Source organism: Zeus faber (assembly GCF_960531495.2).
Source record: "Zeus faber genome assembly, chromosome: 22".
NCBI classification, from domain to species: domain Eukaryota; kingdom Metazoa; phylum Chordata; class Actinopteri; order Zeiformes; family Zeidae; genus Zeus; species Zeus faber.
In genome coordinates this window covers 15,121,754-15,142,724 of record NC_137209.1, presented here as the reverse complement: position 1 = coordinate 15,142,724, position 20,971 = coordinate 15,121,754, and the positions used below count along the sequence as shown (strand labels likewise).

The window sequence follows — 20,971 nt, the reverse complement described above, 5'->3', positions numbered from 1 at the left end:
ATTACATTTTTAATAAAAAAATAATATATATACTGTATGTATAGAAATTTATTTTATTTCCATATTTGATAAACATGTTAGTAATGGATGTGGTTGACATACCTTTGTCTATGTAGTGTACTGTATATCAGGGTAAAACTAGAGGTAGGTTATCATTACTCGAGATGCCAACGAGGAAAACCAATGATACAATAGGCTCTGGAAGTGGGGGGGGTGGGGAGAGAATTTAGGTGTGGTTAACCCTTCAGAAACGGTTTGGGTTTCGCAGAGCAGAATGACATCACCCACAGATACAACCACCCACGAGACACGCTGGATACTGAGGAGGAAGCTTGTCTGTCTGTAGGACAACGACCCCCCCCCGAGCACACCGCCAGAGCGGCGCCGGAGGGGCATGAAATGACGAGCTTTTCCGCTCCCCAGCTGGTAAAAAACTAAATTGTGCAAAGTGGACCGCTGGCTGTAAAAGCTTTGGGAGGCGGTTCAACAAGTACTGAACGAGGGGCGGTGAACACTTGGTAATTTCAATATATGTACACGTCTATCCACGGAGGTTGCATGGAGTAAAACTATGCCAAGCAGTAGTAGCGAGCCCAATGTGGTCAACTGGCAGTTACACTAATGTAAGTAGACAGTATATCAATGTCCACAGTATAGTCCAGTTATGGAGAGTGGTATTATTATGACCAAAGTATAATATAATATTCAAGATTCAAGAGGTTTATTTGTCATCGCAACGCACGGAGGTGACCGCAAGGGGCGGCGCCACATAATATGGCAGTATAAGTATAGTATGTACTGTATACTCTACTGTGTATATATATATATATATATATACACACATTCTAGGCAGAACGCAGGTTGCCAGAATCGCTGTCATGCTGGAGACCTCGGAGAGGAGGGGCGGGAGGGGTGGAGAAGGAGGGGGAATGATGGAGAGGGTAAGAGAGGCGCTTTGAGGTTTCCCTCCGTGAACTGATCACTACAAGCAGCGGCCTTGCCCACCCACGCTGATGTTTGGGACAAACCTTTTGGGGAAAAAGAGACGTGGGTGGCGGGGCGGAGGGAGTCAGAGACCGGATGAAGGACGAGATGAGGGGAGTTGGAGGGATGGCTGAAACGCTGTACACGCTTTTTTTGTCGGGACGATTTGCCGGGTGCGCCTGACTTGATTTCCCAACAGAAACGCAGCTCTGTTAAAAAGGCAAAAGAAGCAAAAGGTTAAACAATTCAAGCATTTAACAGTGCCATCAAACATTTAACAATGCCAAGAAGGTAGCAGCCGGCATTGCGAATTGGATGCAAACAATAACACGAAAACATAAAGAACACTCGTTGACGCTGAACAAATGTTTCAAGTAGGCCTAACCACAGGTGAGTAAATACTCCGAGCCTTACGTTAAAACTCTTTTAAATGATCACTTGTTTCGGTTAAACTCAATGTTGGAACGGATCCTCTTCGTTTAAATCCCAGAGTTAACGCTTTGTTTTCCTTCTTTTACGAGGCGAACCTCACGGGCGGGCGAGTCTCGAAACTCACCCCCTGTGGATGAAATCACCACAAGTACCATCACAGCATCAAACATCAGAACGTGGACAGTTAGAAATAACAAAGAACGTGACGCTTGATGGTGAATTATTTTTGTCCTTTTAAATTCAAGTCGAGTTCCGTTTCAATAATATCATCTATACAATGAATCCCAAATAGCGACGGAGAAGTACTTTTCCTCCGGCCGTTGGCACTCTTTAATCTTGGTGTAACCCTCGATTTACACAAGGTAAACATTCTAAATATCAGGCTACGTAATATAAAAGTATACACTTACATTCCCGATTTTTTTGATTGCTTGAATAATAACCATCACTGTGTTCTTGACCCCCGCGAACAGAGAGAACCGAAGCTCCGATGTGCGCGTCGAACTCGCCGAGTGATTCCAGCTGAACTGCTGCTTTGTGAGCGTCATACGTTTCGCAACGCCTCCCGCCTTCAGTATCTGCGTAAACCCTTAGCCGTTTTATTCTTATGGACTCGCATTTACGGTCAAAGGCATATTTTTTCGCCCTCACAATCAAGATTTTATCGTCAAGTTTGAAACCGATTGGAAAAACGCATATTCAATGAACAAGTATGAGAAGTTGACACGCATGGAATCGAACCCGGGTCCCCTGTGTAGGAGGGAAAACCTCTACTCACTATATCGACCATGTGCAGGTGTGTGTGCGTTCGTACGCGTGTACACTGTGTCGTCGTCAGGCTCGTTACACTATAACTACTGCACCAGCAGATGTCCCCACAAGCGCTTTGAATGAAGCCCCGAGTAGCGAAACAACGTTCGAGCCAATGGTTCCAAAAAGTTCAAATAACCAGAGAGCATCGTTCCGCCATCACTGGCCATGAATGCGTTACGGCGAACAACTTCAAAACTCACCAGAACCGTCTCGGCTTAATTCGACAAAGTCTTCAACGGGTTGTTGTTCCAACAGCTATGCTTTCGGAGCAGTGGGGGATGGCGGGTAGAAGGTGTTTTTATTTTGTTCATTCGGCCCCCTCTGTTCTCTGCCTCTCAAACTTAAAAGGGGAATCACGTTAAATGGGGAATGCGTCTCTATTCATCTACATAGGCATATTTTTAATTGTTTCCTCATACAAATGACTTATTCTCACAATTGACTTTTAACTTATTGGAATAATTTGTACTTTGGTTTATTAAAATAATATACGAAACAAATAAAAATATGATCAAATTAAACATTAAAATATGGCTATGGGATTAGTAATATTATAACTAATCCCATAGCCATATTTTAATGTGGGTTACACTTGTCTTAATGTCTCAACGACCCATAAGACATTTAAAAGTCCTGTACTAGACATCAGGAGAACAATATACTCACATTTCAGCACGTGACTTTCAGGTTTCACGTCTCTGGCTTTGTCTGGATGTTTTTTTGACCTGACCTTGATGCGTGTCCTGTTTCTCCAGTGTTGGTGGGATGATGATGATGATGATGGTGATGATGATGATGGTGGTGGTGGTGGTGATGATGACGACCCCTGGTGGTGTGATGATGATGATGATGATGACGGTGGTGGTGTGCTGACGACCATGATGGTTCCCCCAGGAACGTGCCGCCAAATGGAGGACGTCGGACGGCCTGATGGACGGCCTCACCACCAACGGCGTGCTGGTGATGCACCCGGCGGGGGACTTTGTGTCGGAGCCGGCGCCGGGCGTGTGGAGGGAGATCTCCGTGTGCGGCAACGTCTTCGCCCTGCGGGAGACGCGCTCGGCCCAGCAGAGGGGGAAACTGGTGAGGAGGAGTGGCGTGGACCTCAGGACACAGTGTTTGACGGGAAAGAAAGTCCCTTTGCTTCTCAAATGACTCGCAGCAACGTTTAACGACAACCGACCTGCATTTTTTAACGCATGACCCAGACAAATATATGATAAAGACTCTATGACCATCAATCTTTTACTCACGTAGCGAAGTATGCATTTATAGTATATAAAGGAAAAGAGCCACTGCAACATAGAGAAACATAAGACACATAAGACACAAACCTCATGGGCGTCAACAAGACGATCGCTTTGGACCATTCGTATAACTCCAAGGATTTTGGAAGGAATAAACATCTTGGATCTTAAAACGCCCTTTTTTTGGTTTGTTTTTTTAAATTGGCAGCGCCCAAAATAACTATTAACCAGGTATTTGGTTTTATTTCTGTTTGAGATAATTGAGAGGAGTCATTCGCACGCAACCGGGGGCGGTCTTGGTGATTTGGAGGTCCGAGGCAGGACCAATCTGAGGCCCTTCTCCACTTCACTTGATGCACTTCACTTGAATATATTAAATACAATTTTAAACGTTATATTAAATAACTCAGGAGTTGGGAGTCACTCCGGCGAAATAGTCATTTGCTCGTTGTGCTGAACTGAGACTCCAATCTAGAATGAAAATAGTGGAGAGTCCTGATTCCCAAACAGAGGCCATGACACCCGAACAGTGAGCCGCTTTAAAAGTGCCCGGAGACCAGGGCTGAGCGAGAAGGTGGCCTGATGGTATTATAATTGCACACCCAGAACACGTTCGCGGATGTCGGGTTTGACTCCCTCTCCTCCACGGTTGCCAGATCCCAACAACAACAACTACGCTGCAGCGGGTCTGGGGGGGGACTTGGTGCCCCCGCAGCCTCCGGGAACAATGGCGCTCGGCCGTGCCCCGCTAAAGTTTTGAAACACCTTACGACTGGCTGTAGTAGAAGTGAAGCTTTTATTTCACTGAACGGTTAGGGTTAGGGTTAGGGTTAGGGTGAAAGCGGCCTGGTGGTATTGTAATCGTGTAGCCAGAACCCGTCCACAGTACTTTCACTCAAACTAAAAGAATACGGGAACCGGTTAAGGCAAAAGAAAGTGAGGGATTCAGGATGGAAGCCAGTTAACTCGTCAACAACCACAAATCCCAACCCGATCTAGAAAATAATGACCAAACTACTCTGAGTTACCCAAAGAAAATACAATAATAAACTACCTAACTAGGGAAACAGGAGGAAAAGGGGGGGGGGTGACAAAAGAAAAGGCAGCACAATACAGAGAAAAAACAAACATAAAGTCTGTGTGGGCTCCCGCCTGGCTTCCCTATGCAGTTATATGTGGTCCATGCACAACCCTACATAGTATGGCCACAATTTACATGAGGTAACAATGTCAACTGCTCACATCTTTGTCTCCAAAACCCTCCTGCCTTCATCATTGCCAGAGGCCGGGGGGTACCAGATCCCCCTAGACCCACCTTAGCCGGATTCGTTGTTGTTGTAGTCCGGCTGCTGAGGCAGAGAGGGAGTCGAACCAGCCGACCACAGACGTGTACCGGGTTTGCGACGCCAACTAAAGTTCTGAACCAACGACTTAGCTCTCTGAGCTACTGATGCTGGTGAATCTACATCAAACCCTCAAGTCCTCCAACCCTGAAGGGTGAGTGTTCAATATAATCCTTGCAGTGCAATGTAACAATTGTCTGTTGGGTTGTCAGCATGGACTAGAATAAAAAATCTCAAGCGCGCAAGTCCACCCATCACTCAAGTCCCAACACTAAAAAATGTCCTCTTCTCTGCCCACCATGTCTGTGTCCACTCTGTACGTTCTCTGAGGGCCTTTTTCTAACTCTAATTATTGGGGTGCTTATGGGATGTGAGTGATGCACAGAACACGTCCACGGATGTTGGGCAGGTGGCCGGTTCGACTCCCTCTCCACCCCGGTAGCCAGATTGTCTGCAGCGGAGTCGGCCATCCACAGTGCCACCAAGTGGTGGTACTGATGAGAAGTTCTGACTGATGACAGCTGATGCAGAATATTTGCAAATGCAGGGCAATTGATGATTTTCTTTTCTCTCTCTCTCTCCCTCAGGTGGAGAATGAGTCCAACACCCTCCAGGATGGCTCTCTGATCGACCTATGCGGTGCCACCCTGCTTTGGAGGACCCCCGCTGGACTGCGCCGTACCCCCACCCTTAAACAGCTGGAGTCCCTGCGCCAGGAGCTGAATGCAGCGCGTCCACAGTGCCCCGTGGGCTTCAACACCCTGGCCTTCCCCAGCCTGGCCCAGCGTGAGATCGTAGACAAGAAGCAGCCCTGGGTCTACGTCAACTGCGGCCACGTGCACGGCTACCACAACTGGGGCTACCGCAAGGAGAAGAGCCCCGCCGGACCGGGGGGCACGGCTCCGGCTGGCACCGGGGAGAGGGAATGTCCCATGTGCAGGCGTGTGGGCCCCTACGTCCCCCTGTGGCTGGGCTGCGAGGGCGGCCTGTACCTGGACGCGGGCCCATCCACCCACGCCTTCTGCCCCTGCGGCCATGTGTGCTCGGAAAAGACAGTGGCGGGCTGGAGCCAGATCCCGCTGCCGCACGGGACCCACGCCTTCCACGCCGCCTGCCCCTTCTGTGGCACATGGCTCACTGGGGAGCAGGGCCACATCAAACTCATCTTCCAGGGCCCCGTTGACTGAACGCACAGCTGGGGCGGGGGGGCGGCAGTGGGCAGTTCAGATGAGACAGAGGTTACAACCACGAGGTTAAGACCATCTGCGGATGGAGGGGCGGGGGGGGGCTGGGGGGCTGGGGGGGCGGGATTACTACCGACTGTTGAACAGGATGATGATGTTGTGACTGTTGCCAGGGCTTCAATTAAGAACAGAATTCGTCATATGGATTCTTGGTTGTATGGAGAAGTATGTAAATAAAATTGTGATGACATGAAAGCAAGTCCCAGCTTCATTTCCCTTTTTAACCCTTTGAAGTCATCGCTATCGCCGGCTGTAAACAAAAATGACTTTACGATTTTAGCATGTCTAAAGAAGCGGAGAAAACCAAAATAACCCTTAGGTCGACATGTTGAGGATGATGATGTGCATCGGGTGAGTTCCTGCCATGCGTAAAATCCCGTGTTTAGACAAAACGATCAATCAGCATTAGAGCTCAGTTTGTAGAAAGAGTAGAAAATGTTTCCTTGCATTAGGTACAAGTGAATTCATAGTCAAATGGTTAAAAAAAAAGACCCAAACCTCAACTCATCCTAATTCAAATCTTGGTTCCCATCATTTATCATTGTTCTCAACACAAATTTGCTCAATGCTTCACAGTTGAGAAACATATCGCTCGCTGTGCTTTAAGTGCTGTGTCGCAAAATAGAAAACCTACCCTTCTGTGTGCATCACTTCGGTTGTCACGTCAGTGCATTACTTCATTGAATAGCTTCCCAACTTTACCTGATAACTTTACCTGATTTTGGATTACAGATTTCGGATTGTTCGCACTGTGATATCCTTACTATTTCTTGGTTTTTTACCCTCGCCTGAACTGTTTTTTTGGATTTTGGGACGTGGACTTTGGCTTGACTAGTGCTCGCCTAGCGCTAGTTAGCCTGTGGCTTAGCATAATATTGCTAAGTATGCCGGCATCGATACCTACCTCCTCGGACTGTGAGAACTGTTTGTGCCTGGTCGACAGACTCAGCGTTCGAGAGAAGTCGGTCTTTAAAGACATCTACAGCCTGCGTGAGGATGTGAAGAAGAAGGATGAACTGTTTGTGCATCTGACCTCCATCACCAGCACTCAGGCTAAACACATCTCCTGCTCCATGTCCTCCGCTGTGATCAAACCGGACTTTGACACCACTCTCCCTTGGCCCGGATCCATTCTCACTGTGGGTGAGTCAGGTCCATCTGATGCCCCGCCGGCTCTGATAGAGGAGCCATGGCCCAAGTCCCGGACCTGCTCCGCCCCAGAGCCCTGGACCCTGGTGGCGAGCAGTGGCCGGCAATGCGAGCGCTCCCTGCACTGCTCTATGTTCTCCGGTGGGAGAACAGATTTCAAGCCTTGGAGCTGACAGTCGAGGTCAGGGATATGCGGGAGTTCCCCTCTTTGGGTGGAGGGGATCACAGTCCACAGTGGCATGAAGGGCACGAGACGCTCTCTTCCGCCACCAGCCTCGTCTACACCGCAGACAGCTGCATCTCCACGGCCGTTGGCCTCCTCCTCTGGTTCCATGCCTGGACGATCTGTCCAGCATTCCGTCCATCGCCAAGGGAGGCACACTCCTTCACCGCCACCAGCCTTCTCTTCACCACGTAGGACCTCTGCCTTGTTCCTCTGTTGGTGGGCACCCTGGGACATCCTCCGAGGTGGCTGCGGAAGACAGTCATACTGGCTGTTTGCCCGTGCTGGTCGTTGGGTCATCCATGCTCCACCACGTCCAGATCAACAGGCTCAACAATGCTGAGTTGTTTTCTCATTCTATGTCAAATTATCACAAAATTCTGATTTTAGGCAAATTTTAACATAAATGTCTGCCGCCCCAGCCAGACTTTCATTACTGATTTTATGGAGGTTCTTGACTCTTAACTTCACTCAAGCAGTATGAGAACCTACACATTCTAAGGGCCACACCTTTGACTTAGTACTGTACTGTGGTTTCAGCCCTAAAAACATTGAGACAAAGGATATCTGTGTCTTCAGTGTGGTCTTGTCGGCATTTTTTTATCACTCACAACAATCCTGTCCACTGCCATGTTTTTAACTCGATATCAGCGAGGAAGTTTTCAGAGCTTTTTTAGTGCAGCTGCTTTGCCCTTTAACTGCCTTTTATCCAGATTCTAACACAGAGGAGCTCGTCTCCCATTTTAATGACGTGTCTGACTGCCCTGGACTCCGTCGCCCCATTCAAAGACAAAAAGTCAAATAAAACATTGCAGCCCTGGCTAAATGAATCCACCCAGGACCTCAAGAGAGACTGTAGGAGCAAGGAATGGAAATGGAAGAAGAGCAATTATCAAAGGGCAGTTAAAGAAGCAAGAGCAGCTTTCATCTCTAACCTGATTGTTGCAAACGATTCCAACCTCACCAGAGATGTGTGGTTTTTAAAGAGGTTGAGGTTTTTAAACTTTTTTGCGAAAAAAGCTGAGAATATAAGAAGGGAAATTACGCCCCCTGACCACATTATAAATACTAATAGGGTCATCAACAGTTATTTTAGCAATTTCTAAACTGTGTCACGATCATTTATACATTAAAACTCTATTCCACATGAAATCAACCATGTGCAGCCTTGATGTTGTCCCCACTACAGTTCTTAAAGAGGTGATTGACACAATTGGACCCAGTATATTATCTGTTATGAAAAGCTCGCTGGAAAAAGGCATTTTTCCTTCTGCATTTAAACATGCTGTGGTCCATCCTCTTATAAAGAAACCTAACCTTCATCCCTCTGTTCTTAACAATTTTAGGCCCATTTCTAAACTTCCATTTCTTTCAAAGGTTTTAGAGAAGGTGGTATCAACCAAGCTTTTGGCTTTTATGTGTCATAATAACATCTTTGGAAATTCCAGTCTGGTTTTAGAGCTTTGCATAGCACAGAAACTGCCCTCCTCACAGAAACCAACGATATCCTTTTAACAGCTGACAGGGGGGAAAGTGCAATCTTTATTCTTTTACATCTAAGTGCAGCCACTGACAGTGTAGATCACGTTGTTTTAATTGACCGTCTTAACACCTGGATTGGCAACAAGGACACTGCACTTGTCTGGTTTTATTCCTACCTTTGAGAAAGAACCTTCCCTGTCTCCATTGGGAACGACTCATCCCCTGCAGCTCAAATTACCTGTGGTGTAATGCAAGGTTCTATTTTAGGTCCAATTTTAGGTCCAATTTTATTTTCAATCTATGTGCTTCCTCTTGGCAGAATTATACAAAGACACAACGTCTCTTTTCATTGCTACGCAGACGACACACAGATATACCTTCCTCTGAGACCCGGTGACCCAAACAGCCTCGCTGCTGTTGTAGATTAGGGTCTCAATGATATCAACTGATGGATGGCACAGAACTCAATCATTCAAAATCAGAAATCAGTCTTCACTTCCCCAAATTAATTTGGGGGAGTGAAGTCCCCAGTCATATTGAAAGTGGCCTTGGCACTCTGTCCACAAATATTAAGTCTGTTGCCAGAAACTTGGGAGTACTGTTTGACTTTGAGCTAAACTTTGAACAAAACATTAAAATAAATCTTCCAGTCCTGCTTCCTTCAAAGAACAACCATCTCAAGAATCAAACCAATACTATCACACAGCGACCTGGGAAAAGTCTAGGTCTGAGTCTAACTCCAAGCTACATAACAGATATGTTGACCTCATATGAGCCAGTGTGCAGCATTAGATCCTCAGACTGGGCCCTTCTGGCTGTTCCAATGCTAGACTTAAAACGAAAGGTGACTGCGCTTTTTCTCTCAGGGCCTCGACTTTTACCAACGTTTCTCTGTCAAAGCACTTTGTAAACTCTGTTTTTAAAGGTGCTGTATAAATAAAGTTATTATTATTATTATTATTATCCTTTACACAGGGCACGGCCATGTGTGTGTCGCGCCTGCAGCCTGGATGTGTGCTGCACAGCGATCCCTGGGCCCAGAGGAGTGTCTGTACCGGCGTGCAAAGGCAGTCTGCAGCGCCGCCATCACTCTAAAAATAACTCAAGGTCATCAAGCTCCCCCACCTCCTCACAAACGGGGGTGGAGGGTTGAAGGGCAGATGACATTTAATATCCAAACAGCAGTGACAGACTGTGCAAAATAGGTAAGTATGTGTATCACACCGCACATGAAGGCCATCTCACACAGGCGGACGTTGATATTTTTCACCATTTTATTATATTTATTTATAATATGTACAGAAAAAAGACGCTATGATCAAACTCAGCAGTGAGACAAGCACCGAAATGTGAACAAGCCAAAACAGAAGAGGAAGAGGGCAATTCCTGTCTTGACACTCGGCAGAAACAAACGACACTAACGTGTGCATCTTTTTTTTTTTGTTTTTTGTTTTTTACAAATTAAAGCCACTGGACATCAAGGAAGTATGCAAATGAAAATGGACATGGAAAAAAAAAAAAATCTTGATAAAATTATTATTTTTTAAAAGGAACAAAATGAAGAAAGTTATAGCGAAATTCCTTTATAATCACATTCATAAGTAAGCCCCCTCAGTCCCCCCCCCACCCCCCACCCCGTTGAAACGGGATAACCGGACAGCCCCACCGCTCCCTAGCTGACGCCCTGCCCTCCCCTTCTTGATGCTTCACCCACCCCTCCCTACTTGATGCCCTACCCCTCCTGCCTGAGGCCCCCGCCCATTGGAGTTCGCACCGACTGCTGTTTATCCTTCAATGGACCAGACACCTAATTACCACAGTATCGTTAGCGATGAATATATAATTTAAAAGAAAAAAAATGAGCAAAAACTTAACAAAAACAGCAGAATACCAAGAATTATTTGAAGAACATTCAAACAGGAACATTCAGAAGAAATCAAAACAGGACACACACACACACACACACACACACACACACACACAGGATGGCGCAAAACGTCCATTATGTCTGTGTGCGTGCGTCATGTTCAGCAAAGGCTCCTTTAGCGTGTCGAGCGACACTGAAAGAACGCCGGCCGACGTCCAAAAAACACAGGAATGTCACGCAGGCGCACACACACACACACACACACACACTATTGAATTTGTCTGCATTACGTGAACAAACCAATGAACCGTTTGGTGGGGGGGGCGCCAAGATGATCACAGAATATCGCCAAATTCTCGCTTCATTTGTCTAGAGGTGAACGACCAATGACATTAATCATTCACATCGGAGTATTAAGCGCAGTGTAGCTCTCTGTGTAGGGGTGTGGAGAAAAACATTTGGGGGGGAAAAAAACAAAAAACAAAACAAAAACAGACTAATACCTTAGAAAGCAGCGCTCCTGACTGCTAGGTGACTTCACTCCCACCTACAGGATGTGGAGGGCGGGTGGATGTGGAGGGCGGCCGGCGGGTGGGTGTGTGTGTGTGTGTGTGTGTGTGTGTGTGTGTGTACGGAGACAAGCGACCTAGCATTGCCTGCGCTCCTCTTTTAAATCGAATCAATACCTTTCCGTTTACGTGCTGCCTTCCTCGCTAAACGTAAGACAGTTTCCTCTGAATTGACCTGTCTGTCTCTCCTCAAATGATTATTTCTCTTCATATATTTGACGAAAGCACCGCCTCCCCCAATTAATCTTCCAGTTGCTTCTCCGACGCTTCTCATCAGGCCCCTCCTCCACATCCATCCCTCTCAACTCCACCACGCGCTGGGAGTGGGTATCGGCGTGCCGAGAAAGATGGAAGGGCCGAAAGGCGGCGGTGTCGGTGGTGTCGACGAAGGAAGAGAAAATAAAATAATAAAAATAAAAAATAAATTGTTATGGAGAGGGTCCCCCCCTCCCTCCTCCTGTAATGATTTGGATTGGGAGTCTGATCTGGGTGGGTGGGGGGCAGAGTCCTCTTAACAGCAGCCCCCTCCAGACTGCCTGACCGGGGTGCTCTCGATTTTCAGGTTGGGCTTGTCCCCGCCGGCGGTGGCTCCGGGGCCCATGCGCTTCTTGATCTCGGCGGCCATGGTCATGAAGGCCTGCTCCACGTTGGTGGCGTTCTTGGCGCTGGTCTCCAGGAAGGGGATGGCCAGGGAGTCTGCAAACTCCTGCCGGACAGAGCGGAGGTCGGGCCGTCAGCACAGGTAAGCAGTGCTCTCACATAGTTCATACATAGTTCTAGAATGTATCGGGACATTTCTGAAATAGTTCAAGAATGCATAGTGAGAGCGTAACACTGACAGTTCTGAGATTGTTCCAGAATGCATAGGGGTTAGTGACATGTACCTGTTTCACACTGCACCAAAAACCTGGTAACACCTGCGAACATCTGGCATTTGTCGCCAGTGGTAAAGGAAAAACCAGGGTCTCAGTCCCGGGTCAAATGACCTGGCGATAGACCCGCATCGGGGGACTGTGAAATGTTGAGAGTGTGGGGATCGCACCGCGGGGAGCAGAGCGGAGAAGCCCCCCGCCCCCCGCCCCCCGCCGGGCTCCGAGGGACTCCAGCACCCTCTCCAGCCGTGTGCGCTCGCGCTCCATGCCGCTTCTGCAGCGGTGTTGGGTCGTTCACGAACGATGCTATCCTCGCGGCTCAAAACACTTGTCCCCCCCCCAAGTTTTACAGTTTTATGTCGTTGTTTGTTTAATTCACCGTCTCCTCTACTGTTTTATTCCCAATAACACTGGAACCATGACACGCCCCTTTTCTGCCTTGTTCACAACGTCAAAAAAAACTCTCCTGGCAACGAGAAAAGTGTCAGTCGTCTATTTTTAGCCTATTTTGGTGTGAAAACGATAATAGTTGTGAGATAGTTCTAGGATGCATAGGGGTCAGTGACATACGGTGTCTTCGCGCCGCAGGAACTTTTTTTTGTGTCCGCACTGTGGGAACTAGGAACGATGGTAGTTGTTAGAAGGCTGTTCTTGGGGGGGGCTGTTCTTTTTAGCTGCTGCTCCAGGGCAGGGACTGATCGGCACAAGAGCAACCTTCACTGACGTAAAGCGCACGGCGACTGGTCGAACGCGTGAGCTAATGCAGCGGCGGCGGCCACCCGTGTAAAGCGGGAACGACAACCAAACAACCCAAGCCAAAAATAAGACGCTTTTTTAAAGTAAACATGTCTTTATTCACACACAATTTATTACTAAAACATGGGGAAAAAAATAAATAAATAAACAGCGCCACTCCACCGTGACCTCGCCACCGACCCCTCGAGCAGGGAAGCCTGTCCTCAGTGCGCCCCAACCGGGCTGCATTGGACTGCATCGCCCTGGGCGGTGAGGTATACTCTTACACTCTGCGCCAATAATAAAAATAACCAATACAAGTAAAAACAATAAAAAAAAAAAGTATTCTTATTGTCGATGTGTTTATTTCATTTTATTTTCCGTCGTTAACTGAGTGGAACAGAAAAAACCCAAGCGGTGTCCCGGTGCGTGCGTGCGCTCGTCTTACGAACTTTTAAATTACGTCTTGTATTGTATCTTGTAAAGGTATTTTGTTTTTCGGGGGCCCATCGACCGAGGCGAGGCTCGCGCGTACCGGGAAAACTCATGACCCGTCTTCGCGCGGGTTGAGAGTTCGTCGCCGAGCAACAATAAACACGTGGCGGACGGCAAAACTCCCGATGACACAATTACAAGGCCGTTCAATTAATTGTTCAATTTGGAATCGAATGTGATCTCGAATGTAACGTTATCTGAAAATAAACTGCGTACGGTACTGCTTATTCAATAAAATACAATATATTTTACAATATGTACACTTCAGAGGGCGGGACAGAGACCGGCCGCTTGTGAGAAGTGCCGGAACGCACCGGTACGAGCGCCATTACAATCAAATCCATAAGTGATGGACTTGATTTGGAACGATCTGGATTGTGATATGGAAGACAAGATAACAATGTTAAAACGGACGTGACGTTTAGAGTTGGGGGGGGAGTCGGATTAGAGAAGAACGCACGCGAACGCGGGGGAGAAGAGACGCACTTTGAGCACTTGGTCTCTTTTATCCGGCTCCCGAGCAATTCCTTTATCGATGAGATTGTATGAAATATTTGCTTGTGTGCGCCTGGACTCAGAAGTGTTTTTCCTTTACATCAAGACTTGATAATCTTACAGTGGCATAACTGTCAGTGCAGGGAAAAAAAACGAAAATCAAATAGCGGCTTTAAAAATCGAAAGTCAAATCCAACCGCGGATTTGGAGAATTGTGACACACCTAATTGCAACTGTCATGTAAACACCTTATCCCGGAATATCTTAATCAAGTTAAACTCAAAAATGGGCCCAAGCATGATCTGATGAACAGACCTGGATTTCTCCTCAATGTGTTTATTCCCAAAACAGTGCTTTATCCGAAACTCAGCGCCGTTAGCTTAGCTTAGTTTAGCATAGCTTAGCTTACCTTAGCCTAGCTGACCACTGATGCTCCACTTGTGACCTGGTCTTTATTTCGGTTTTTTTTTAGGGGCCATGAAAAGTAAGGCAATAAAAAAACGGACCACAAAAACGAAGAGAAACAGTTTAACCGTCTAACTCCACAATTTAATACGACCCCGCTCGGTCTCTTCACGTATTTTCAGCAATTACTTTCAGCAATTTACTTTGTATAATGTTACCAAGCAGCCGGAAACCGGATCCACAGACCACACCTGACCAGGTCTGGATCAGAAACCAGTTACTTAAACTGAAATGAAATGTTTCAATTCTCAGATTTTTCCTGGCGGGTAAAAAAAAGAAACCAAAACAAACAAACAAAAGAAAACATCTGTCATCACTGTCGACCGTGACGGATGGGAGTCGTAAACATGTGAATCGTAAACCGGCCCCAAGCCGAGCATTTACACACACTCGCACACATCCACGGAGAGGGAGAGAGAGAGAGACAGGAGATGGCGATGATTTGTTATCGTATTTCTTTTTATCGTGAGCTGAAGACTGAAAGAGAAAATGGGGGGGAAAAAAAAAAAAAAAAGACACAAACAAGAAGGGAGAGAAAGAAAGAAAGAAAGAAAGAAAGAGGGGAGCAGGAACGGTGCAGAGGGGTTATGCATATATTAATATATTAAATGATGCACTATTTTTATTAATAAATGTCAAAATAACTGTCACCTTAAAATAATAATAAATGAATGCAGCTACGTGCACAGCCATCTGTTTGTACGCTGCTATGGCAACCAGCCAGCGACGACTTGAACAGGAATGCCCACAAGCGACGCTGAGCGTGGAGAGTGTGAAAAACCGGAAAATCATATTATTTCTTCTTCTTCCACAAACAGGAAAAGGGTTCCACTAATCGATTGCTCGCTTTGTTATTTGTGACCCACCGCAGAGATGTTAAAACGTGGCGTTAAATATTCCCGTTCACAGTTGACTTACCACCCCCTCGTCATTAACAAGCCATAGCTTTAAAAATATTTGCTTGATTCGCACAAGTGACACCTTGTTTGGAAGCTCTGGTTCTACACGTTCAAATGGCGTGGAGAGAGAGAGAGAGAGAGAAAAAAGAAAAAGGAAACGGCCCCGAAAGTTACTGAAAGCGGCGATGGGGTCACATTTTTTAAGAATCGAGTCATGGATCCCAGTGGGGAATTCTGTCTTGTTTCGGCAAGATTGAATGGACCCGACCGACAACGTTCCCTAAAATACGGATGATTAAGGAAAAATCCTGCGTTTTTATTTACATTTTGAGCACATTTATAACCTGAGAACAATATAACCTATCAATGCTATTATAATGCTATTAATGCCCCATCGCAATTATTCGAGCCGATCACAATCATTTAGCGAAATCGTCGACACGTAAGATATTTTTCAAATGTTGAGGGAATGTGAGGAATGTCGCAATTAATAAAAAGCAAACTACGAGCTTATGTTTCCATGGGTTGGGTTGAGGGAAATTAACCGTCCCACATTTTACACATTTGATGTTCCGGTGTTCACGACAAAAACAATGTCTCTCCGTCAGAGAGGTGTGTTATTACACTGTTACAGGCTTAAGACCGTGATGGCGGCGTAACGTGAGGAAAACCAACAATAAGTTCATCGCGGTTATTCGCGTCACAATTAAACGCCGGTTAAAAATGTCGTGGACGGGACGGCCCCCGGGCTCAAAACTCAGATTGAAGACCGACGTGAGTGCACGAGCTGGAGCCTACCTTGGGCGTTGTGTAGTCCACCACTTTCTTGGTGGTGAGGTCACACTTGTTGCCCACCAGGAGCTTGTTGACGTTCTCGCTCGCGTAACGGTCGATCTCCTGAAGCCACTGCTTCACGTTGTTGTAGGACTCCTGGGGAGCAGGGAGAGGGAAAAAAACAAAACAAACAAACAAAACAAAAAAAAACCGCATTACCGAAAAACTTCCCGATGGAAAGTGTGTAAGAGGTTCTTTTCAATTCACCATTTGTTTTTTTATGAGTTATGAGACGCGCCGATAAGTCTTGATAAATACGACACGGTGTTATGCTATTCACGCCAGTTTCATTTCTCCTGGAAAACACTCACAGCACAATTAATGCAATAAATCAGACGCCGCGAATGAAAGGCTAGTTTGGGATGACATTAGTAATTAGGTCTATATATGAGCATTTATATAGCAAAACAGAGCACCCAGCTTATGTACCGCCTCTTAAGACAAAAAAAAAAAAAAAGAAAACATCCATAGTTTGCACAGGGAGTTGGGACTATGTCTTCAGCGGCAGTGATGCAGACTTAGTCTTTAAAACAAGGCTAAAAATGTACTAGTAAACTCTACGAATCCACGGGAGCAGCGTGGTAACTGACATGATCTGTGACGTCGTACACAACGATGATGCCATGGGCTCCGCGGTAGTAGCTGGAGGTGATGGTGCGGAACCTCTCCTGCCCCGCGGTGTCCCACTGAGGGTGGGGAGAGATAGAGAGAGAGAGAGAGAGAGAGAGAGAGAGACGTTAGCAGCAGCGACGGAACTGAAAAGAGGTGAAGAGGAGAAAACGCGGGCCATCATGAGAGAAGACTAGGGGAGAGGAGGTCCCAAAAAACGAAACCTGAGTCGATAACACAAATCCGGCTTAAAAGTCCCAGCCCTCCCACCAGGAGACGCAACCGCATCTATTAACCTGTTTTCTTTCCTCTGGTCAAAAAGTGTTGGAATCATTGGAGAAGAGCCGGACAATACGGAGGCTAGCTAGTAGTAAAAAAAATAATAATCATAATTCCCTGTAAGGTTCAAAAATACCAAGTTGGTCACAGAAACTGGTTTCTGACAGTTTACCTACGACTTCCCTTCGCTCAGTATCCTGTTTGCTGAAGCCCGAATATGAACAAACAATAGACACCGGGTGTGTAGTTGATTTAAATGAGGGTACCACTCAAGGCAGCTCAAAATGGGCGAAGAATTTACCGAACTTGCCACCATAGGGCTGGGCAATATATCGCAATAATATTGACGTTGTAATATGAGACTAGTCATCTTATGGAATTTTGGCTGTTGTAATACTGTGATTTAGCTAAATGCTGTCTTTAGCGTCGCATGACGGTGAAGGAATACGGTTTTCTGAATTTCAGACGTATATGTTTCTAGGTATACTAATCAATGCCACAATATCCCAATTACGAATGATTGTTTCTTGAATATTTCTTGTGTGTAAATATCGGACGAAAAGCACAAATTGACACCCCCAAAACATGGTAAAAATAATTGTAAACATTTTGTTGAATAAGTACAATGTTCTTTGGGGGGACAGATTTGGGTGACCCGGTAAACCAGATGTAGGTGTTTCTAGCGGCACACCTTGTTCCCTCAAACCAAACAGTATTCAGTTACGCCTCGGTACACGAGCACACCCAAGCAGGCACACACAGTGAGCTTCCAAATGTGATCTGGACGCCGAGAGCTCCCGGCAATTTCCGAATAATTGTTGCCGGCTTTCGTGACCCCCCCCCCCCGACTGTAATTTGTGTCATTTTCGACTCTGAAAACTAAATAGGCCGGGTGACGGGCGACCTCCGGGGCAAACGTGTCCTCCAAGGAAGAACATTTTCACATGGGTGTCTGCAAAAGGATCGTAGGTAGCTGTATATGACTCAGTGATGTCGAGCTTACTTATAAAGCCATTAATCCCGGTACATTAGCAAAACACACTTCACGGAGACATCGGTGACCTCACGGAGCCTTAACGTCCACCCAGGCACGGACACACGCTCAGAGGCGCTTCCGGACTTACGATTTGCAGTTTGATGGTCTTGCCATCCAACTCGATGGTGCGGATCTTGAAGTCTACCCCTATGGTGCTAATGTAGCTTTCTGTGTAGGTGTCATCCTGCCAGGAGAGAAATTGGGGTGGGTCAGAAAACAATTCCGTAAATTGTAATTGTAATTTCAAACAAAATGTGAGTTTAAGTACTGCATTATTTAAAAGATTTGATTATTAAAACTATGTTAGGGGGTGGTGGCTGCATTCTATGGCTGTTTAGCGTCACATTTAATAACAAAGAGGTGGCATTTTTGCGAGAGCGAAGGGGCAGAACTACTTACAGCGAAGCGGAGGAGAAGGCAGGACTTTCCCACACCGGAATCTCCAATGAGCAGGAGCTTGAACAGGTAGTCGCTGAAACAGAAAGTCCCCATGTCAGGGCAGGGAGCGGACATATCCCGGCGCGCCGCACGCAACGCCTCCCCGGGCCGGCGGTGCCACAGCTGAGAGCTGACTCACAGATTTTGGCATCAATAACGTAAATAAGAAATTACATTTGTGGAAGAAGGAGGGGGAGGGGTGGGGGTGGGGGTATGAGTGTGTGTGTGTGTGTGTGTGTGTGCGCGCGCGCGCACACCCTGCTCTTAAGCCGAGAGCATAAACATCACGTGGAGCAGGCAGGCAGGCAGACAGGTGTTGTGAATTGGGCAACGAAACTATGTCATAACCCTGGCGTGACCAACAAACTCTTGGGTGCAACTCGAGTGTCGCAATCCCCCGATCCAAGTCCCGATGGAGGATGCAATGCTTTTGTTGGTTTTAGGTTGTGCTAACCAGCTTTAACTTTTGTCTCCCTTCTGACGGATTGTTCCGTTTGTCTCTTTTTCTTGGGTGACTTGAGGTGGTGGGGGCGGCCCACCCCCCCCATCCGAGTGCTGTTGTTTTGAGCGAATGTACATCTACATTATCAAGTTTACTGACCTCAGCAGGCTCTATGTAACGTTTTGAGGATTCACCGGCGGCTGCCGAACTTCGCTGTCTTGCCGGGAAAGGCGGACCCCGCCACCAACAATAACAATAGCAAAGAAAAACCATATGGAGCAGCGCGTACATAACGCAAATACATTAAATGGCTGCTTCTTATGAGGCGTCAGATAAATAAAGTCTCAGATGGGAGAGATTATTTTTTATTTTTTGTGTGTGTGTGTGTGTGTGTCTCACGGATTACCACTTTAAAGAGCGTGATTCAAACTGCAGGCGCAGGTGAAAACGACACAGCACCGCACGGGAACCGACGCGAGCTGAGCTGGGCCGGCGGCGCGCAGCTTCCGGTCTGCACAACAATGGCCGCACAGGTGTGACGTTTCAGCGGCACCGCCGCGAGACCGGGGGCCACGGATCCGGTGACAGGCGCGTGGCTTCTCGTTTCAGCGTCCGCCGCCCCGCGTCTGTTCCCCGCCCCCCGCCGCCGCCACCCACCACCACCACCACCACCACCACCACCACCACCACCGTGTCCGACGGGCGGAAAGTTGACTCCGCGGTGTCGTCGGCGCGGAACCGTTTGAAATTCGCGTCGTGTTATCGTTGTTTGGTTTTTTTTTTTTTTTTTTTACAGACGAAACGACGTAGGTCGGTACCGGCGAGTACGTCGACGTGGGTCAGTCGCAGCCATTAGCGGACGGGTTTCGACGCCGTAAAGAAACCATGGTCCGCGCCCAGTTGGAGGCTGACGAGAAGCGTTGACGTTGAGTGGGAAATACAACGAACCGGTATTAAATAATAATGCCCTACCCGACAACACACACACACACACACGTACACACGCACAATCAGTGGAAACCCGAGACCTCCGAATAAATAAATACACGTGGAAAATAATGTTTACTCACTATTCAGGATTCATTCTTTAACTGTGTGTGTGGGGTTGTTGTGTTTGTTTGTTTTTTTATTCCTCCTGGATCCTCCGCTTCACAATCCGGCAGGAGATGACTTGGAGGTCTGGATGTCCGAGGCACTTGGATGTCGATTTCGGCGTCTTGTTTCGGGGTCTTCCGCCAGCGCAGCGGGGTTTGTTTCCCAACCGAATATGAGCCGGGGAGGGGTATCCGCGTGTCCTCGTCCTGTGCGGGCTTATTTTTCCTCCTTTTCGTCTTTCTTTCGGTGTCTGTTCGTCCCCGACAAGTACAAGATGGCTGCGCAGGTGCGGCAGTGATGTCATGTGACGTGGCACTACACACGTCGAGAAGCGGCGCAGTGGTGGGATTTGTAGTATATTATTATTTGTTATCTATTACATATAATAACGTGTAATAATTGTTATTGTTGTTAATACAAATTAAAAAAAATAACTAAATACTATTATACATTACATATAATACATATGGTTATTATTAATAATAAAATAATGATGAGAATAATTCCATCAATAATTTATTGAATCGTTTTTCATATTTTTTTTACTTATAATACAAAAAAATCCAACATCAAATGTAAGCAATTTTTTTCATTCTTCAAGAGTCAAGATTCAAGATTTTTATTCGTCACATACATATACATACTTTCATACATATATGCAGTGAAATGTAATGCAACGCACGCGGTGATAACACACAATATGTCCTAGGAAAAAAAATTCGAATAGACCGACTCACTGACTCCTAAAACGTAATACAGTAAGTTGAATACTTATAGAATAAAATAAAATACAATAAAAATAAAATGAAATAAAATGGAATAGATAGAGGGAATATGCTTATGTATATACAGATATGTGCATTCTGTGTTTGCTTGTAGTCTACAGTTTACAGTACACGGTATTGTTTACTCATTGGTATACTT

General features: G+C 46.5%; 2 protein-coding genes across 2 annotated transcripts in view; one reads left to right on the top strand and one right to left on the bottom strand.

Annotated features, from left to right (window-relative positions):
* The window catches only part of peli3 (pellino E3 ubiquitin protein ligase family member 3), a gene marked incomplete at its 3' end in the record, with an annotated part of 12,236 nt that extends 6,230 nt beyond the window's left edge, over positions 1-6,006 (top strand). Inside the window, exons 5-6 of the mRNA XM_080023308.1 lie at positions 3,124-3,312; positions 5,407-6,006. Coding sequence (XP_079879434.1) covers positions 3,124-3,312; positions 5,407-6,006 — 789 coding nt within the window. The remainder of the gene's footprint in view (positions 1-3,123; positions 3,313-5,406) is intronic.
* Positions 6,007-10,676: 4,670 nt separating this feature from the next.
* Positions 10,677-20,315, bottom strand: rab1ba (zRAB1B, member RAS oncogene family a). Its single transcript, XM_080022829.1, has 6 exons — positions 20,023-20,315; positions 18,472-18,544; positions 18,161-18,256; positions 16,739-16,834; positions 16,113-16,244; positions 10,677-12,059 (listed from the first exon to the last, which is right to left on the bottom strand). The coding sequence occupies exons 1-6, from the start codon at positions 20,034-20,036 to the stop codon at positions 11,865-11,867; spliced, it is 606 nt and encodes a 201-aa protein (XP_079878955.1). The 5' UTR covers positions 20,037-20,315; the 3' UTR covers positions 10,677-11,864.
* Positions 20,316-20,971: the final 656 nt, after the last annotated feature.

Excerpts from the sequence above, each read along its gene's own strand:
- rab1ba (XM_080022829.1), bottom strand. Across the intron at positions 16,835-18,160 it reads AGACCATCAAACTGCAAATC|TGGGACACCGCGGGGCAGGA; the intron begins GTAAGTCCGGAA and ends CCCCACCCTCAG. Across the intron at positions 12,060-16,112 it reads TGGACTACACAACGCCCAAG|GAGTTTGCAGACTCCCTGGC; the intron begins GTAGGCTCCAGC and ends TCTGTCCGGCAG.